This window comes from Tachyglossus aculeatus, chromosome 13 (assembly GCF_015852505.1).
Source record: "Tachyglossus aculeatus isolate mTacAcu1 chromosome 13, mTacAcu1.pri, whole genome shotgun sequence".
NCBI lineage: Eukaryota > Metazoa > Chordata > Mammalia > Monotremata > Tachyglossidae > Tachyglossus > Tachyglossus aculeatus.
In genome coordinates this window covers 3,767,021-3,780,571 of record NC_052078.1, presented here as the reverse complement: position 1 = coordinate 3,780,571, position 13,551 = coordinate 3,767,021, and the positions used below count along the sequence as shown (strand labels likewise).

The 13,551-nt window shown below is 57.6% G+C and overlaps 1 protein-coding gene and 3 non-coding genes across 4 annotated transcripts; all 4 read left to right on the top strand.

The window, feature by feature from the left end:
- Positions 1 to 1,880: 1,880 nt before the first annotated feature.
- On the top strand, positions 1,881 to 13,295 carry TBRG4 (transforming growth factor beta regulator 4). Its single transcript, XM_038755961.1, has 10 exons — positions 1,881 to 2,340; positions 7,708 to 8,028; positions 9,474 to 9,645; positions 9,758 to 9,915; positions 10,014 to 10,124; positions 11,092 to 11,236; positions 11,620 to 11,880; positions 11,988 to 12,099; positions 12,217 to 12,331; positions 12,936 to 13,295. Exons 1-10 carry the CDS (start codon positions 1,951 to 1,953, stop codon positions 13,035 to 13,037), a joined length of 1,887 nt encoding a protein of 628 aa, XP_038611889.1. The 5' UTR covers positions 1,881 to 1,950; the 3' UTR covers positions 13,038 to 13,295.
- On the top strand, positions 4,706 to 4,841 carry LOC119936408. Its single transcript, XR_005453737.1, has one exon. It is a non-coding gene; the product is annotated as a small nucleolar RNA SNORA5 (small nucleolar RNA).
- LOC119936410 lies at positions 11,345 to 11,480 on the top strand. The gene has a single exon (XR_005453739.1). It is a non-coding gene; the product is annotated as a small nucleolar RNA SNORA5 (small nucleolar RNA).
- Positions 12,610 to 12,745, top strand: LOC119936409. The gene has a single exon (XR_005453738.1). It is a non-coding gene; the product is annotated as a small nucleolar RNA SNORA5 (small nucleolar RNA).
- Positions 13,296 to 13,551: the final 256 nt, after the last annotated feature.

The following is a 13,551-nucleotide window of genomic DNA, read 5'->3' as shown; positions in this document are numbered from 1 at the left end:
CAGGCTTCCCTGCTCCCCCTTTCATTCACTCATTCAGTCGTATTTACTGAGCGCTTACTGTGTGCAGAGCACTGGACTAAGCGCTTGGGAAGTTCAAGTTGGCAACATCTAGAGACGGTCCCTACCCAACAGCGGGCTCACAGTCTGGAAGGGGGAGCCAGACAACAAAACAAAACACATTAACAAAATAAAAGAAATAGAATAAATATGTACAAGTAAAATAAATAGAATAATAAATATGTACAAACAAATAAATATGCAGGTGCTGTGGGGAAGTGAAGGCGGTATGGTGGGGGGAGGGGGAGAGGAAGGAGGGGGCTCAGTCTGGGAAGGCCTCCTGGAGGAGGTGAGCTCTCTAGGGCTTTGAAAGGAGTGAGCCCCCTTTCTCCTCCTTTCTCCTCTCTATTCTTCTCCCTTTCTCCTCTAGATTGCAAACTCATTGCGGGTAGGCCTCCTGGAGGAGGTGAGCTCTCAGTATAGGGCTTTGAAGGGCGTGAGCCCCCTTTCTCCTTCTTTCTCCTCTCTCTATTCCTCTCTTCCTCCTCTAGATTGCAAACTCGTTGCGGGTAGGCCTCTTGGAGGAGGTGAGCTCTCAGTATAGGGCTTTGCACGGAGTGAGCCCCCTTTCTCCTTCTTTCTCCTCTCTCTATTCCTCTCTCCTCTCTTTTTCCTCTAGATTGCAAACTCGTTGCGGGTAGGCCTCCTGGAGGAGGTGAGCTCTCAGTATAGGGCTTTGAAGGGCGTGAGCCCCCTTTCTCCTTCTTTCTCCTCTCTTCCTCTCTTCTTTCTCCTCTAGATTGCAAACCCGTTGCGGGTAGGCCTCCTGGAGGAGGTGAGCTCTCAGTATAGGGCTTTGAAGAGCATGAGCACCCTTTCTCCTTCTTTCTCCTCTCTCTATTCCTCTCTTCCTCCTCTAGATTGCAAACTCGTTGCGGGTAGGCCTCCTGGAGGAGGGGAGCTCTCAGTTTAGGGCTTTGAAGGGCATGAGCCCCCTTTCTCCTTCTTTCTCCTCTCTCTATTCCTCTCTTCCTCCTCTAGATTGCAAACTCGTTGCGGGTAGGCCTCCTGGAGGAGGTGAGCTCTCAGTTTAGGGCTTTGAAGGGCATGAGCCCCCTTTCTCCTTCTTTCTCCTCTCTCTATTCCTCTCTTCCTCCTCTAGATTGCAAACTCGTTGCGGGTAGGCCTCCTGGAGGAGGTGAGCTCCAGTATAGGGCTTTGAAGGGCGTGAGCCCCCTTTCTCCTTTCTCCTCTCTTCCTCTCTTCTTTCTCCTCTAGATTGCAAACCCGTTGCGGGTAGGCCTCCTGGAGGAGGTGAGCTCTCAGTATAGGGCTTTGAAGGGAGTGAGCTTTCTTTCTCCTCTCTATTCTTCTCTCTTTCTCCTCTAGATTGCAAACTCGTTGCGGGTAGGCCTCTTGGAGGAGGTGACCTCTCAGTATAGGGCTTTGAAGGGCGTGAGCCCCCTTTCTCCTTCTTTCTCCTCTCTCTATTCCTCTCTTCCTCCTCTAGATTGCAAACTCGTTGCGTTTAGGCCTCCTGGAGGAGGTGAGCTCTCAGTAGGGCTTTGAAGGGAGTGAGCCCCCTTTCTCCTTCTTTCTCCTCTCTTCCTCTCTTCTTTCTCCTCTAGACTGCAAACCCGTTGCGGGTAGGCCTCCTGGAGGAGGTGAGCTCTCAGTATAGGGCTTTGAAGGGAGTGAGCCCCCTTTCTCCTCTCTCTATTCCTCTCTCCTCTCTTTCTCCTCTAGATTGCAAACTCGTTGCGGGTAAGGAACGCGCCCGTGCTGTTCCGTTGCGCTCTCCCAAGTGCTGCGCACACAGTAAGCGCTCAGTAAGTACGATGGACTGATGGCGTGTCCTTCTCTCCTCCACCCCCCAGCGCCCCCGGCCGGGATGTGAGCAGCCATGTGGAGGTGATCCCCGCCGGCGAGGGCCCGCCTGAGCTGCGGGGCGCCATGGCGGCCCGCCTGGTCCAGCGCTGCTCCCGCCTCCTGGCCGTCTCCCGGTCCCCGCCGCCGCCGCCGCCGGCCCCGGCCCGGCCGCCCCTCCGGGCCCCGGCCCCGGCGCCCGGCTCCACCCTGTCGGCCGCGGGCGGCGGGTTCCCCGAGAAGGAGCCCGTGTTCACCCCGTACCCGAAGCGCCAGCCGCTGGACCGGCTGATCGAGACGGCCTCCAGCCCCGAGGAAGTGCTGCAGCTGGTCCGCTGCGGCCACCCGCCCCACCGCAACCAGGCGGCCCTCATGCTCGTCCGGCTCTCCCGCCTCCTCGCCGAGAAGCACCAGCCCGCCGGGCCCCTGGCCCAGGACGCCCGCTTCCAGGAGCTGCTCAACACCGTGCACAGCCAGGTTGGGCCCCGGGGGAGAACCCTTCGGGGGCGGCTTTGCTCCTCTTCGTAATCGCTTTTTAACGGCGTCTGCTAAGCGCTTACTTTTTTACTCTATTTTATTTGTACGTATCTATTCTGTTTATTTTATTTTGTTAGTATGTTTGGTTTTGTTCTCTGTCTCCCCCTTTTAGACTGTGAGCCCACTGTTGGGTAGGGACTGGCTCTAGATGTTGCCAATTTGGACTTCCCAAGCGCTTAGTACAATCAATCAATCAATCAATCGTATTTATTGAGCGCTTACTATGTGCAGAGCACTGGACCAAGCGCTTGGGAAGTACAAATTGGCAACACATAGAGACAGTCCCTACCCAACAGTGGGCTCACAGTCTAAAAGTGGGCTCACAGTCTAAAAAGCACAGTACAGTGCTGTGCACATAGTAAGCGCTCAATAAATACGATTGATGAGGATGATGATGATGTTGTGCTAGACACTGTACTAAATGCCGGGAGAGATACAAGCTAATCAGGTCGGGCGCAACCCCGTCCCACATGGGGCTCCCGGTCTTGTCTAATAATAACAACGGGCTTTTGAAGCGCTTACTTTGTGCCAAGCACCGTTCTAAGCACTGGGGTAGAGACAAGCTAATCAGGTTGGACACAGTCCCTGCCCTCATGGGGCTCACAGAGAAGCAGCGTGGCTCAGTGGAAAGAGCCCGGGCTTTGGAGTCAGAGGTCCTGGGTTCAAATCCCGGCACTGCCAATTGTCAGCCGGGTGACTCTGGGCAAGTCACTTCACTTCTCTGGGCCTCAGTTCCCTCATCTGGAAAATGGGGATTAGGACCGTGAGCCTCACGTGGGACAGCCTGATCACCTTGTATCCTCCCCCCCATCATCATCACCATCATCAATCGTATTTATTGAGCGCTTACTGTGTGCCGAGCACTGTACTAAGCGCTTGGGAAGTACAAGTTGGCAACATCTAGAGACGGTCCCTACCCAACAGTGGGCTCACAGTCTAAAAGGGGGAGACAGAGAACAAAACCAAACATACTAACAAAATAAAATAAATAGAATAGATATGTACAAGTAAAATAAATAAATAGAGTAACAAATACGTACAAACATATATACAGGCGCAGTGGGGAAGGGAAGGAGGTAAGATGGGGGGATGGAGAGGGGGACGAGGGGGAGAGGAAGGAAGGGGTGTGCTTTGCACATAGTGAGCGCTTAACAAATGCCCTCTAGACTGCGAGCCTGTTGTTGGGTAGGGACCGTCCCTATATGTTGCCAACTTGTACTTCCCAAGCGCTTAGTACAGTGCTCTGCACACAGTAAGCGCTCAATAAATATGATTGAATGAAAGTACAAGTGACTGAATCCCTATTTGACAGATGAGGTAAATGAGGCCCAGAGAAGTGAAGCGATTTGGCCTAGGACGCCCAGCAGACCGAGATGAGAATCCGGTTCCTTCGGACTTCCGGGCCCGGGCTCTGGCCACTAAGCCACGCTGGTTCTACTCTTTTGTTTTCTTCTCCCAAGTGGGCAGTACGGCGTCCAGCACTCAGTAAATACTGCCGATTAATTGCTAGATCTGGGGTTGCTGGAATCTGGGCGCTCAGGTCGGACACCTGTCCCAGCCCCAGTCAGTCGACTGTATTGAGTGCTTCCTGTGTGCAGAGCACTATACTAAGCGCTTGGGAGAAGACAGTAGAGTAATGCAGACACATCCCTGCCCACAATGAGCTTAGAGCTTTTTTTGCGGTGGGGGGGGGGGGGGGGGGGGGCAGACCTATATATAAAGATAAAAATTAACGCTATGGATATAATAATAATGTTGGCATTTGTTAAGCGCTTATTATGTGCAAAGCACTGTTCGAAGCGCTTGGGGGGGGATACAAAGTGATCATACATCCTTCTCCATCCCCCCATCTTACCTCCTTCCCTTCCCCACAGCACCTGCACATATGTTTGTACGTATTTGTTACTCTATATTTATTTATTTTACTTGTACATTTCTATCCTATTTATTTTATTTTGTTGGTATGCTTGGTTTTGTTCTCTGTCTCCCCCTTTTAGACTGTGAGCCCACTGTTGGGTAGGGACTGTCTCTATGTGTTGCCAATTTGTACTTCCCCAAGCGCTTAGTCCAGTGCTCTGCACATAGTAAGCGCTCAATAAATACGATTGATTGATTGATTGATCGGGTTGTCCCACGTGGGGCTCCCAGTCTTAATCCCCATTTTCCAGACGAGGCTCAGAGAAGGGAAGTGACTTGCCCAAGGTCACACAGCAGGCATGTGGCGGAGCCGGGATTCGAACCCGTGACCTCTGACTCCAAAGCCCGGGCCCTTTCCACTGAGCCCCGCTGCGATTCCTCTGCAATCTGCAGCCCCGTCAAATTCAGCGCCGGCCCCCACCGTGGCCGGCGCTGGCCCGAACGGCTGCCACAGTAGCACCGCGGCCCATGGGCCCCGCGTCCCGCTCCCCGGGGCCCGGGGATAAATGTCGCCGCGGACACGCCGGCGCGGCCGGGAGAGGAGCCGGCACCGTCGGGCGGAAACAGCCCGCGCCTGGGGCTCAGAGGACCCGGTTCTCATCCCGGCTCCGCCACGCGTCTGCCGCGTCACCTTGGACAAGTCACGTAATTCCTCTGTGCCTCAGTTACCTCACTGGCAAAATGGGGATGCAGATTGGGAGTCCCACGGGGGACCGTGCCCAGTCTAATTAGGCTCCCAGACTGAGCCCCTTCCTTCCTCTCCCCCTCGTCCCCCTCTCCATCCCCCCCATCTTACCTCCTTCCCTTCCCCACAGCACCTGTATATATGTTTGTACATATTTATTACTCTATTTTACTTGTCCATATCTATTCTATTTATTTTATTTTGTTAGTATGTCTGGTTTTGTTCTCTGTCTCCCCACTTTTAGACTGTGAGCCCACTGTTGGGCACTGACTGTCTCTATATGTTGCCAATTACTCTATTTTACTTGTACATATCTATTCTATTTATTTTACTTTGTTAGTATGTCTGGTTTTGTTCTCTGTCTCCCCCCTTTTAGACTGTGAGCCCACTGTTGGGCACTGACCGTCTCTATATGTTGCCAATTTGTACTTCCCAAGCGCTTAGTACAGTGCTCTGCACATAGTAAGCGCTCAATAAATACGATTGATGATGATGATGATTAGCTTGTAACTACCCCAGTGCTTAATACAGCACCTGGCCCCCAGGAAACGCGGAAGAGATGCCATAAAGAAAACAAAAATTGTTCGCTGGGGAGCGGAGCGGGGCCAAGGGAGTCAGTCTTTGAGGTGGGAAGACGGACTGCAGCCGTCCGATGCCCTTACGTTACCGCAGAAAAAAAATCTGCGCCAGTAAATCGTCTTGAAACCGAAGGACAATTTATTTTAGATATTTGAGCCCAGGCCTGGGAGGGAGACTTGTACTTCCCAAGCGCTTAGTACAGGGCTCTGCACACAGTAAGCACTTAATACGATTGAATGAATAAATGAATGTGCCAAGCACTGCTTTATTTTGCTTGTACGTATTTATTCTATTTTGTTAATATATTTTGTTTTGTTGTCTTTCTCCCCCTTCCAGACTGTGAGCCCGCTGTTGGGTAGGGACCGTCTCTCTATGTTGCCAACTTGGACTTCCCAAGCGCTTAGTCCAGTGCTGTGCACACAGTAAGCGCTCAATCAATACGAATGAATGAATGAATCCTTGAGATGCCCTGGGGTGGAGGGGAATCATTCATTCATAGAGAAGCAGCGTGGCTCAGTGGAAAGAGCCCGGGCTTTGGAGTCAGAGGTCATGGGTTCGAATCCCGGCCCTGCCAACTGTCAGCTGTGTGACTCTGGGCAAGTCGCTTCACTTCTCTGTGCCTCAGTGACCTCATCTGGAAAATGGGGATGAAGACTGTGAGCCTCCCGAGAGACAACCTAATCACCTTGTCACCTCCCCAGCGCTTAGAATAGTGCTTTGCACATAGTAAGCGCTTAACAAATGCCATCATTATTATTCAGGCATATTGCTGAGCGCCTACTCTGTGCAGAGCATTGTACTAAGCACTCGGGAGAGTTCATATAACAATAAACAGAGAAGCAGCGTGGCTCAGTGGAAAGAGCCCGGGCTTGGGAGTCAGAGGTCGTGGGTTCTAATCCTGGCTCCGCCACTTAGCTGTGCGACTTTGGGCAAGTCACTTAACTTCTCTGTGCCTCAGTTACCTCGTCTGGAAAATGGGGATTAAGACTGTGAGCCCCATGAGGGACAACCTGTTTACCTTGTATCTACCCAGCGCTTAGAACAGTGCTTGGCACATAGTAAGCGCTTTAACAAATACCAAATTATTAATAAACAGACACATTCCCTCCCCACGACGAGCTTACAGTCTAGGAGGCATGGGCAGGATTCTGGCTTTGCCGGACCCCCGGGAATCCTTTCCTACCTCGGATCCAAAGGGAACCGTTTCCCTGGGTGGGTCTTCAGTCCGTCAGTGCGATTTCTTGAGCGCTCACCATGGGCGGAGCACCGTACTAAGCGCTTGGGAGGGGACAGCGGGATCCTCTGGCCGAGGGGTCATCCCTGGGGCTGCCGGGAGGAGCGGCTGGCTGGGTTTCACCTAGGAAATAATAATAATAATGATGGTATTTGTTAAGCGCTTACTATGTGCAAAGCACTGTTGATGATGATGATGGCATTTATTACGCGCTTACTATGTGCAAAGCACTGTTCTAAGCGCTGGGGAGGTTACAAGGTGATCAGGTTGTCCCACGGGGGGCTCACAGTCTTAATCCCCGTTTTCCAGATGAGGGAACTGAGGCCCAGAGAAGTGAAGTGACTTGCCCAAAGTCACCCAGCTGACAATTGGCAGAGCCGGGATTTGAACCTGTGACCTCTGACTCCAAAGCCCGGGCTCTTTCCATTGAGCCACGCTGCTTCTCTGTTCTGAGCGCCGGGGAGGTTACAAGGTGATCAGGTTGTCCCACGGGAGGCTCACAGTTTTCCAGATGAGGGAACTGAGGCACAGAGAAGTGAAGTGACTTGCCCAAACGATGGCATTTATTATTAATGACGCCCTTAATTAAGCGCTTACTGTGTGCAAAGCACCGTTCTAAGCGCTGGGGAGGTTACGGGGTGATCGGGTTGTCCCACGGGGGGGGGGGCCACAGTCTTAATCCCCGTTTTCCAGACGGGGGAACTGAGGCCCAGTGAAGTGATTTGCCCAAAGTCACCCAGCTGTTGGCGGAGCCGGGATTTGAACCCCGACCTCTGACTCCAAAGCCCGGGCTCTTTCCACTGAGCCACGCTGCTCCTCCGGGAGAGGGGAGCGGGGCGGGGGGCGAGGGGACCCCCGCGGCCCCACCGACGCCGGTGCCGCCCGGCCGCAGATCTCCCTGGTGTGGAACAAGACCCTGGTGAGCCTGCTGCGGAGCCTGTACTCGCTGCGCCTGCCGGACGACTGCAAGGAGCTGCGCTCCGTGGAGCAGGAGGTCTGCTGGCGGCTGCGGCGCCTCCAGTTCCGCCAGCTGGCTTTCCTGGCCGAGACCAGCGTCCCGTACCTGCGGGAGCGGCGCTCCGACCTGCTGGCCGAGCTGCTGCTCCACCTGGAGCGGCGCTGGGCCGAGATCGACGACCGCCGCACCGTGGTGGCCCTCCTCACCAGGGTGGGCCACCTGTCCGAGGCCCTCATGGACCGCCTCGAGGACAAGGTAGGCCAGCGTCGTCTACGGGCGTCCGGTAGATACCTCACGAAGGCGCCAAGTCTCAACAGACGAGGGACCTAAGGCACGGAGAGGCGAAGCAACTCTTATTTTTCCTGGCATTAAACGTTTATTGCGTGCCGGGGTCGCTACGCGGTTGGACCCAGCCCGTGTCCCCCCCGGGACTGGCAGTCTTAATCCCCATGGTACAGATGAGGGAACTGAGGCACAGAAAGTGCAGCAGATTGCCCAGGGTCGCTCATTCATTCAGTCGTATTTATCGAGCGCTTACTGTGTGCAGAACACTGTACTAAGCTCTTGGGAATCAATCAATCAATCGTATTTATTAATAATAATAATGTTGGCATTTGTTAAGCGCTTACTATGTGCAAAACACTGTTCTAAGCACTTGGGGGGATACAAAGTGATCAGGTTGTCCCACATGGGGCTCACAGTCTTAATCCCCATTTTACAGATGAGGTAACTGAGGCTCAGAGAAGTTAAGTGACTTGCCCAAGGTCACACAGCAGACATGTGGTGGAGCCGGGGTTCGAACCCATGACCTCGGACTCCAAAGCCCGTGCTCTTTCCACTGAGCCACGCTGCGCTTAATTTGTGCAGAGCACTGTACTGAGCTCTTCGGAAGTCCAAGTTGGCAACATATAGAGACGGTCCCTCCCCAACAGTGGGCTCACAGTCTAGAAGGGGGAGACAGACAATAAGACAAAACATGTAGACAGCTGTCGAGTCATCACAATTAATAGAAATAAAGCTAGACGCACATCATTAACAAAAGAAATAGAATGATAAATATGTAAAAGTCAAATAGAGAAATAAATCTGTAGAAACATATATAGACAGGTGCTGTGGGGAGGGGAAGGAGGAGAGGAAAAAGGAGGCGCAGTGTGGGAAGGCCTCCTGGAGGAGGTGAGCTCTCAGTAGGGTTTTGAAGGGAGGAAGAGAGCTAGCTTGGCAGATAATAATAATAATGATGATGATGGCATTTATTAAGCACTTACTATGTGCAAAGCACTTTTCTAAGCGCTGGGGAGGTTACAAGGTGATCAGGTTGTCCCACGTGGGGCTCTCAGTCTTCATCCCCCTTTTACAGATGAGGGAACTGAGGCCCAGAGAAGTGAAGCGACTTGCCCAAAGTCACACAGCTGACAAACGGCGGAGCCGGGCTTTGAACCCGTGACCTCTGACTCCAAAGCCCGGGCTCTTCCCACCGAGCCACACTGCTTCTCTGTGGGAAAATGGCAGACGCGGGGAGGGAGGGCAGGGGACGGCGGCGGGACAGGCGAGAACGGGGCCCTAACCGCCGGGCCACGCTGCTTCCTCTTCCTCCACGGCGGCCCAAGGTGGTAGCCCGCTTGGGAATCCCCTTGCCCATCTGGTGCCCGCCCCCAACGTGGCGTCCCGGGGGCCCGGCTGACGGCGGGTTTGGTCGCCAGGGCCTGGAGCTGGTGGAGCAGTTCAGGGCGGAGGACCTGCGCAACGTGCTGCTCGCCCTGGCCCTGCAGAACCGGCGCTCGGTGCCCCTGCTCCGCGCCATCTCCTACCACCTCGTGCAGAAGCCCTTCACCCTCAGCAAGAGCGTCCTCCTCGACGTGGCCTACGCTTACGGTGAGACGCCGGGCCGCCCCCCACGCCCCTCCCCGGGGTCCGGATCGGGGGCCGGGCGGAGGGCCCCCCTCCCCGCCGCTAAGAACCCCCCCTGCTCTCCTCTGTCCTGAAGGAAAGCTAAACTTCCACCAGACGCAGGTGTTCCAGAAGCTGGCGGCCGACCTGCTGCCCCTGGTGCCCGGCATGTCGCCCAACGACGTGGCCCGCTGCGCCAAGTCCTTCGCCTTCCTCAAGTGGCTCAACCTGCCGCTCTTCGAGGCCTTCGGCCAGGTGAGCCGGGCGCCCCCGGTGCCCCCCGCCGCGGGCCCGGTGGGGAGACGCCGGCCGGCCCCTCACCCCCCCGCCCCCCGGCCTCCGTCTACCCCCAGCACGTCGTGGCGAGGGCCGGTAGCTTCACGCCCCAGCAGCTGTGCAACGTGATCCTGGCCTTCGCCCGCCTGAACTTCCAGCCCGAGCCCCAGGACCCCTTCTTCGGCGTGGTACGGCTCCCCGCTTCGGAGGGCGAGGTTGGGGGGCTGGCGGCAGGGTGCGGGGCCCGCGAGCAGAGGGCACATTGCGCTCAGTACAGTGCTCTGCACCCAGTAAGCACTCAATAAATAATAATGGTGGTATCTGTTAAGCGCTTACTAGGTGCTAAGCGCTGGGGGGGGGGAATACAAGGTGATCAGGTTGTCCCATGTGGGGCTCCCAGTCTTCGTCCCCGTTTGACAGATGGGGGAACTGAGGCCCAGAGAAGTGAAGTGACTTGCCCAAAGTCACTCAGCAGTTGGCGGAGCTGGGATTTGAACCCGTGACCTCTGACTCCAAAGCCTGTACTCCTTCCACCGAGCCACGCTGCTTCCCAGTAAATACGACTGAATGAATTGCGAGTCCTCCCCTGCCTTCCCAGGGACTCATTCATTCATTCAGTCGTATTTATTGAGCGCCTACTGGGTGCAGAGCACTATGCTAGCCCTTGGGAAGTACAAGTCGGCAACATATAGAGACGGTCCCTACCCAACTCACAGCCTAGAAACGGGCCACAGACTCCTGGCTGGCAGGATGCCAGTCCCTCCGCCGCTCGCCCACCCAAATTGCCATCATCATCATCATCATCATCAATCGTATTTATTGAGCGCTTCCTATGTGCAGAGCACTGTACTAAGCGCTTGGGAAGTACAAATTGGCAGCATATAGAGACAGTCCCTACCCAACAGTGGGCTCACAGTCTAAAAGATCTGTTCCCTCCCTCCAACCGAGGTCCTTTCAGGCGCTCCCCGAGGTCCCCCTTCACCTTTCCCAGTGCCAGTGAGGGCATGGTGCTCGGGGAAACGTGCCCCGTGCCACTCGGGACGGTGACGACGGCAGCCCCCCGGGGTTTCCGTGTCGGCCCGGCGTGGAGACGCCCCACAGCCCGGGACCAGCCCACCTGGTGAGGGCATCCCCCCCTCCACCCCTTCCCCTCAGGTACATGAGCGACTGAACCCGGTGTTGGCCGAGCTGGGCCCCAGCCTGCAGGTGGATCTGGTGTGGTCCCTGTGCGTACTACAGCGGGTCCGGGGCGACCAGCTGGCCGGGGTCCTGGCCCCCCGGTTCCACGCCCAGTTCCTGGGTGAGTGACCGGCGAGCCCCTGCCCTCCCTGAGCCACCCCGCCAACTCGCCCTCCGTGGCTCTGCGCGTGTGGGTGTTCGTGGGTAGGAGAGAGAGAGACACGGTGCCCGCAGCCCCGTCAAATTCGGCGCCCGCCCCCACCGTGGCCGGCGCCGGCCCCATCGGCTGCCACAGCAACACCGCGGCCCATGGGCCCCGCGTCCCGCTCCCCGGGGCCCGGGGATAAATGTCGCCGCGGACATCCGGCACTTGGGCCCCCGTGGCTCCCCGCCACGAGAACGTGCCCTCCGCCGCCCCAGAAGTGGTTCTTGGGGGGCAGTGGGGGGGGTCACTGCGGGAGCCCTGCCCAGCCGCCGCCTCCTCACCGCACCGTGTCCCTGTAGACGGCAAGTCCCCCCAGGACCAGAGCACTTGGCAGAAGCTGATGCATATCAACGCCACGGCCCAGCTGGAGCATCCCACCTACACGGGTCCCTTCCTGCCCCCGCCGGCCTTGCGCCCCCCGCCCTCCTCCTCCTCCTCCCCCTCCCTGCTCCGGAAGGAGACCCCCATGCAGCAGGAGCTGCAGGAGACGCTGCGGGGGCTGTTGGGAAGCGGTGACAAGGGCCGCTTCGCGGTGATGACGCAGTACGGCTGGGAGCTCGGTAAGGCGCCGTCCCCGAAACCCGGCCCCACCCGCCCGTCGCGGAAAGCCCGGTACCGTCGGACCGTCGCCGATCCCCTCCTCCCCTCCCCTTCTTCCTGGGCGCAGACGCGGAGGTGGTCCTCAGCCAGGACAATCAGCCCCTGCCCCTGAAGGACCTGGCCGCCCCTCACCTGGCCCACCCAGCCGGGAGCCAACCCCTGCCTCCGGGTGCCAAGAGGTAAGCCTCTCCCGGACGCCGCTCCGGGCCGTGGCCCGTTAACCCTGCCCGATGCTGGCCTCGACCGGGTCGTGCCGGGCACCCACCCTCACCCCCCTCTTTTCCCTCCCCTGCCAGGCTGGCTTTCCTGCGCTGGGAATTCCCCAACTTCAACAGCCGGAGCAAGGATCTACTGGGCCGCTTTGCCATGGCCCGGCGCCACGTGCAGGGGGCCGGCTTCCTGGTGGTGGACGTGAGTAGCCCGCCCCCCGTCCCGGGACGAGGCTGGGGCCGGCCGGGGGGGCCGGAGGTGGGATGGGTTTCGGGGAGGGCGAGAGACCCGGCCCACTGGCCCCCCATAGGGCGCCAGGCCCTCCCTTCCCCACACTTAAGAGACTGGGATAAGCATCGGTGCCAGGGGTGCCCTCCGGGCCGCCAGTGGCAGAGCCCCTGTCCCCCAGCGCAACGCCCCTGGCAGGGCAGGGAGAGGTGGAGGTGGCCTTCAGACCAGCGTTCGGGCACCTCCCCAACCGCAGCCCCGTCAAATTCAGCGCCCGCCCCCACCGTGGCCGGCGCTGGCCCCAAAGGCTGCCACAGTAGCACCGCGGCCCATGGGCCCCGCGTCCCGCTCCCCGGGGCCCGGGGATAAATGTCGCCGCGGACACGCCAGGCCGGGCGGGGGGCTGCAGCGGTGATGTCTTTCTCCTGCCACTGCCCCTGGTCTCCCCTGGCCCAGGCACCAAGAACACCGCCAGGCTGGGCACGGGGCTGGGTTGGGTCAAGGGCAGGGGGCCGTGTCGTTCGGGAATTCAGCAGGCTAGCTGCCGGTGAGCTCCCTCACCGTCCCCTCTCCTCAGGTGCCCTACTACGAGTGGCTGGATCTGAAGTCCGAGTGGCAGAAGGGTGCCTACCTCAAAGACAAGATGGGCAAGGCTGTGGCAGAGGAACTGGCCAAGTGATTTTCTGTGGGGGGCTCCCCCTCCGGCGGGGGTCACAGACTTGGACTGAGCCTCCCCCGCGGCTAGGCTGGGTGCTGCTGTGGGAAGGTTCCCTCCCCTCGCCCCCCTCAAATCCGGGTCCTCTCCTCCAGAGACAGGGCCGCTCGCCGCCGCTGCTGGGTTTGTGGGGGGGCTACGGGGGCATGGGCAGGAGGCTGTCAGTGCCCGCTTGGAACAGCACCCCAGTTTCCCCTCCAATAAAGGTCTTTATGCCGTTTAGCTCGTGGTGGGCCCCGGAATGCACACGGACGCACGCAGACCCCCTGGCGTGGGCTTTTGTAGAGAAGTCCTTGCGTCACCTGCAGGGTGGGGGGCCTCTGGGGCAGTAAGTCAGGCAGAAATGCCCCCCCCCCCGCAACCTACATAAGCGTTTAGTACAGTCCTCTGCACAGAGCATTCAATAAATGATCGAATGAATGAATTGCAAAATGGCCAACGGGCCTTTCCCTCCCGGCTGCCCGCCCCATCCTGCCAT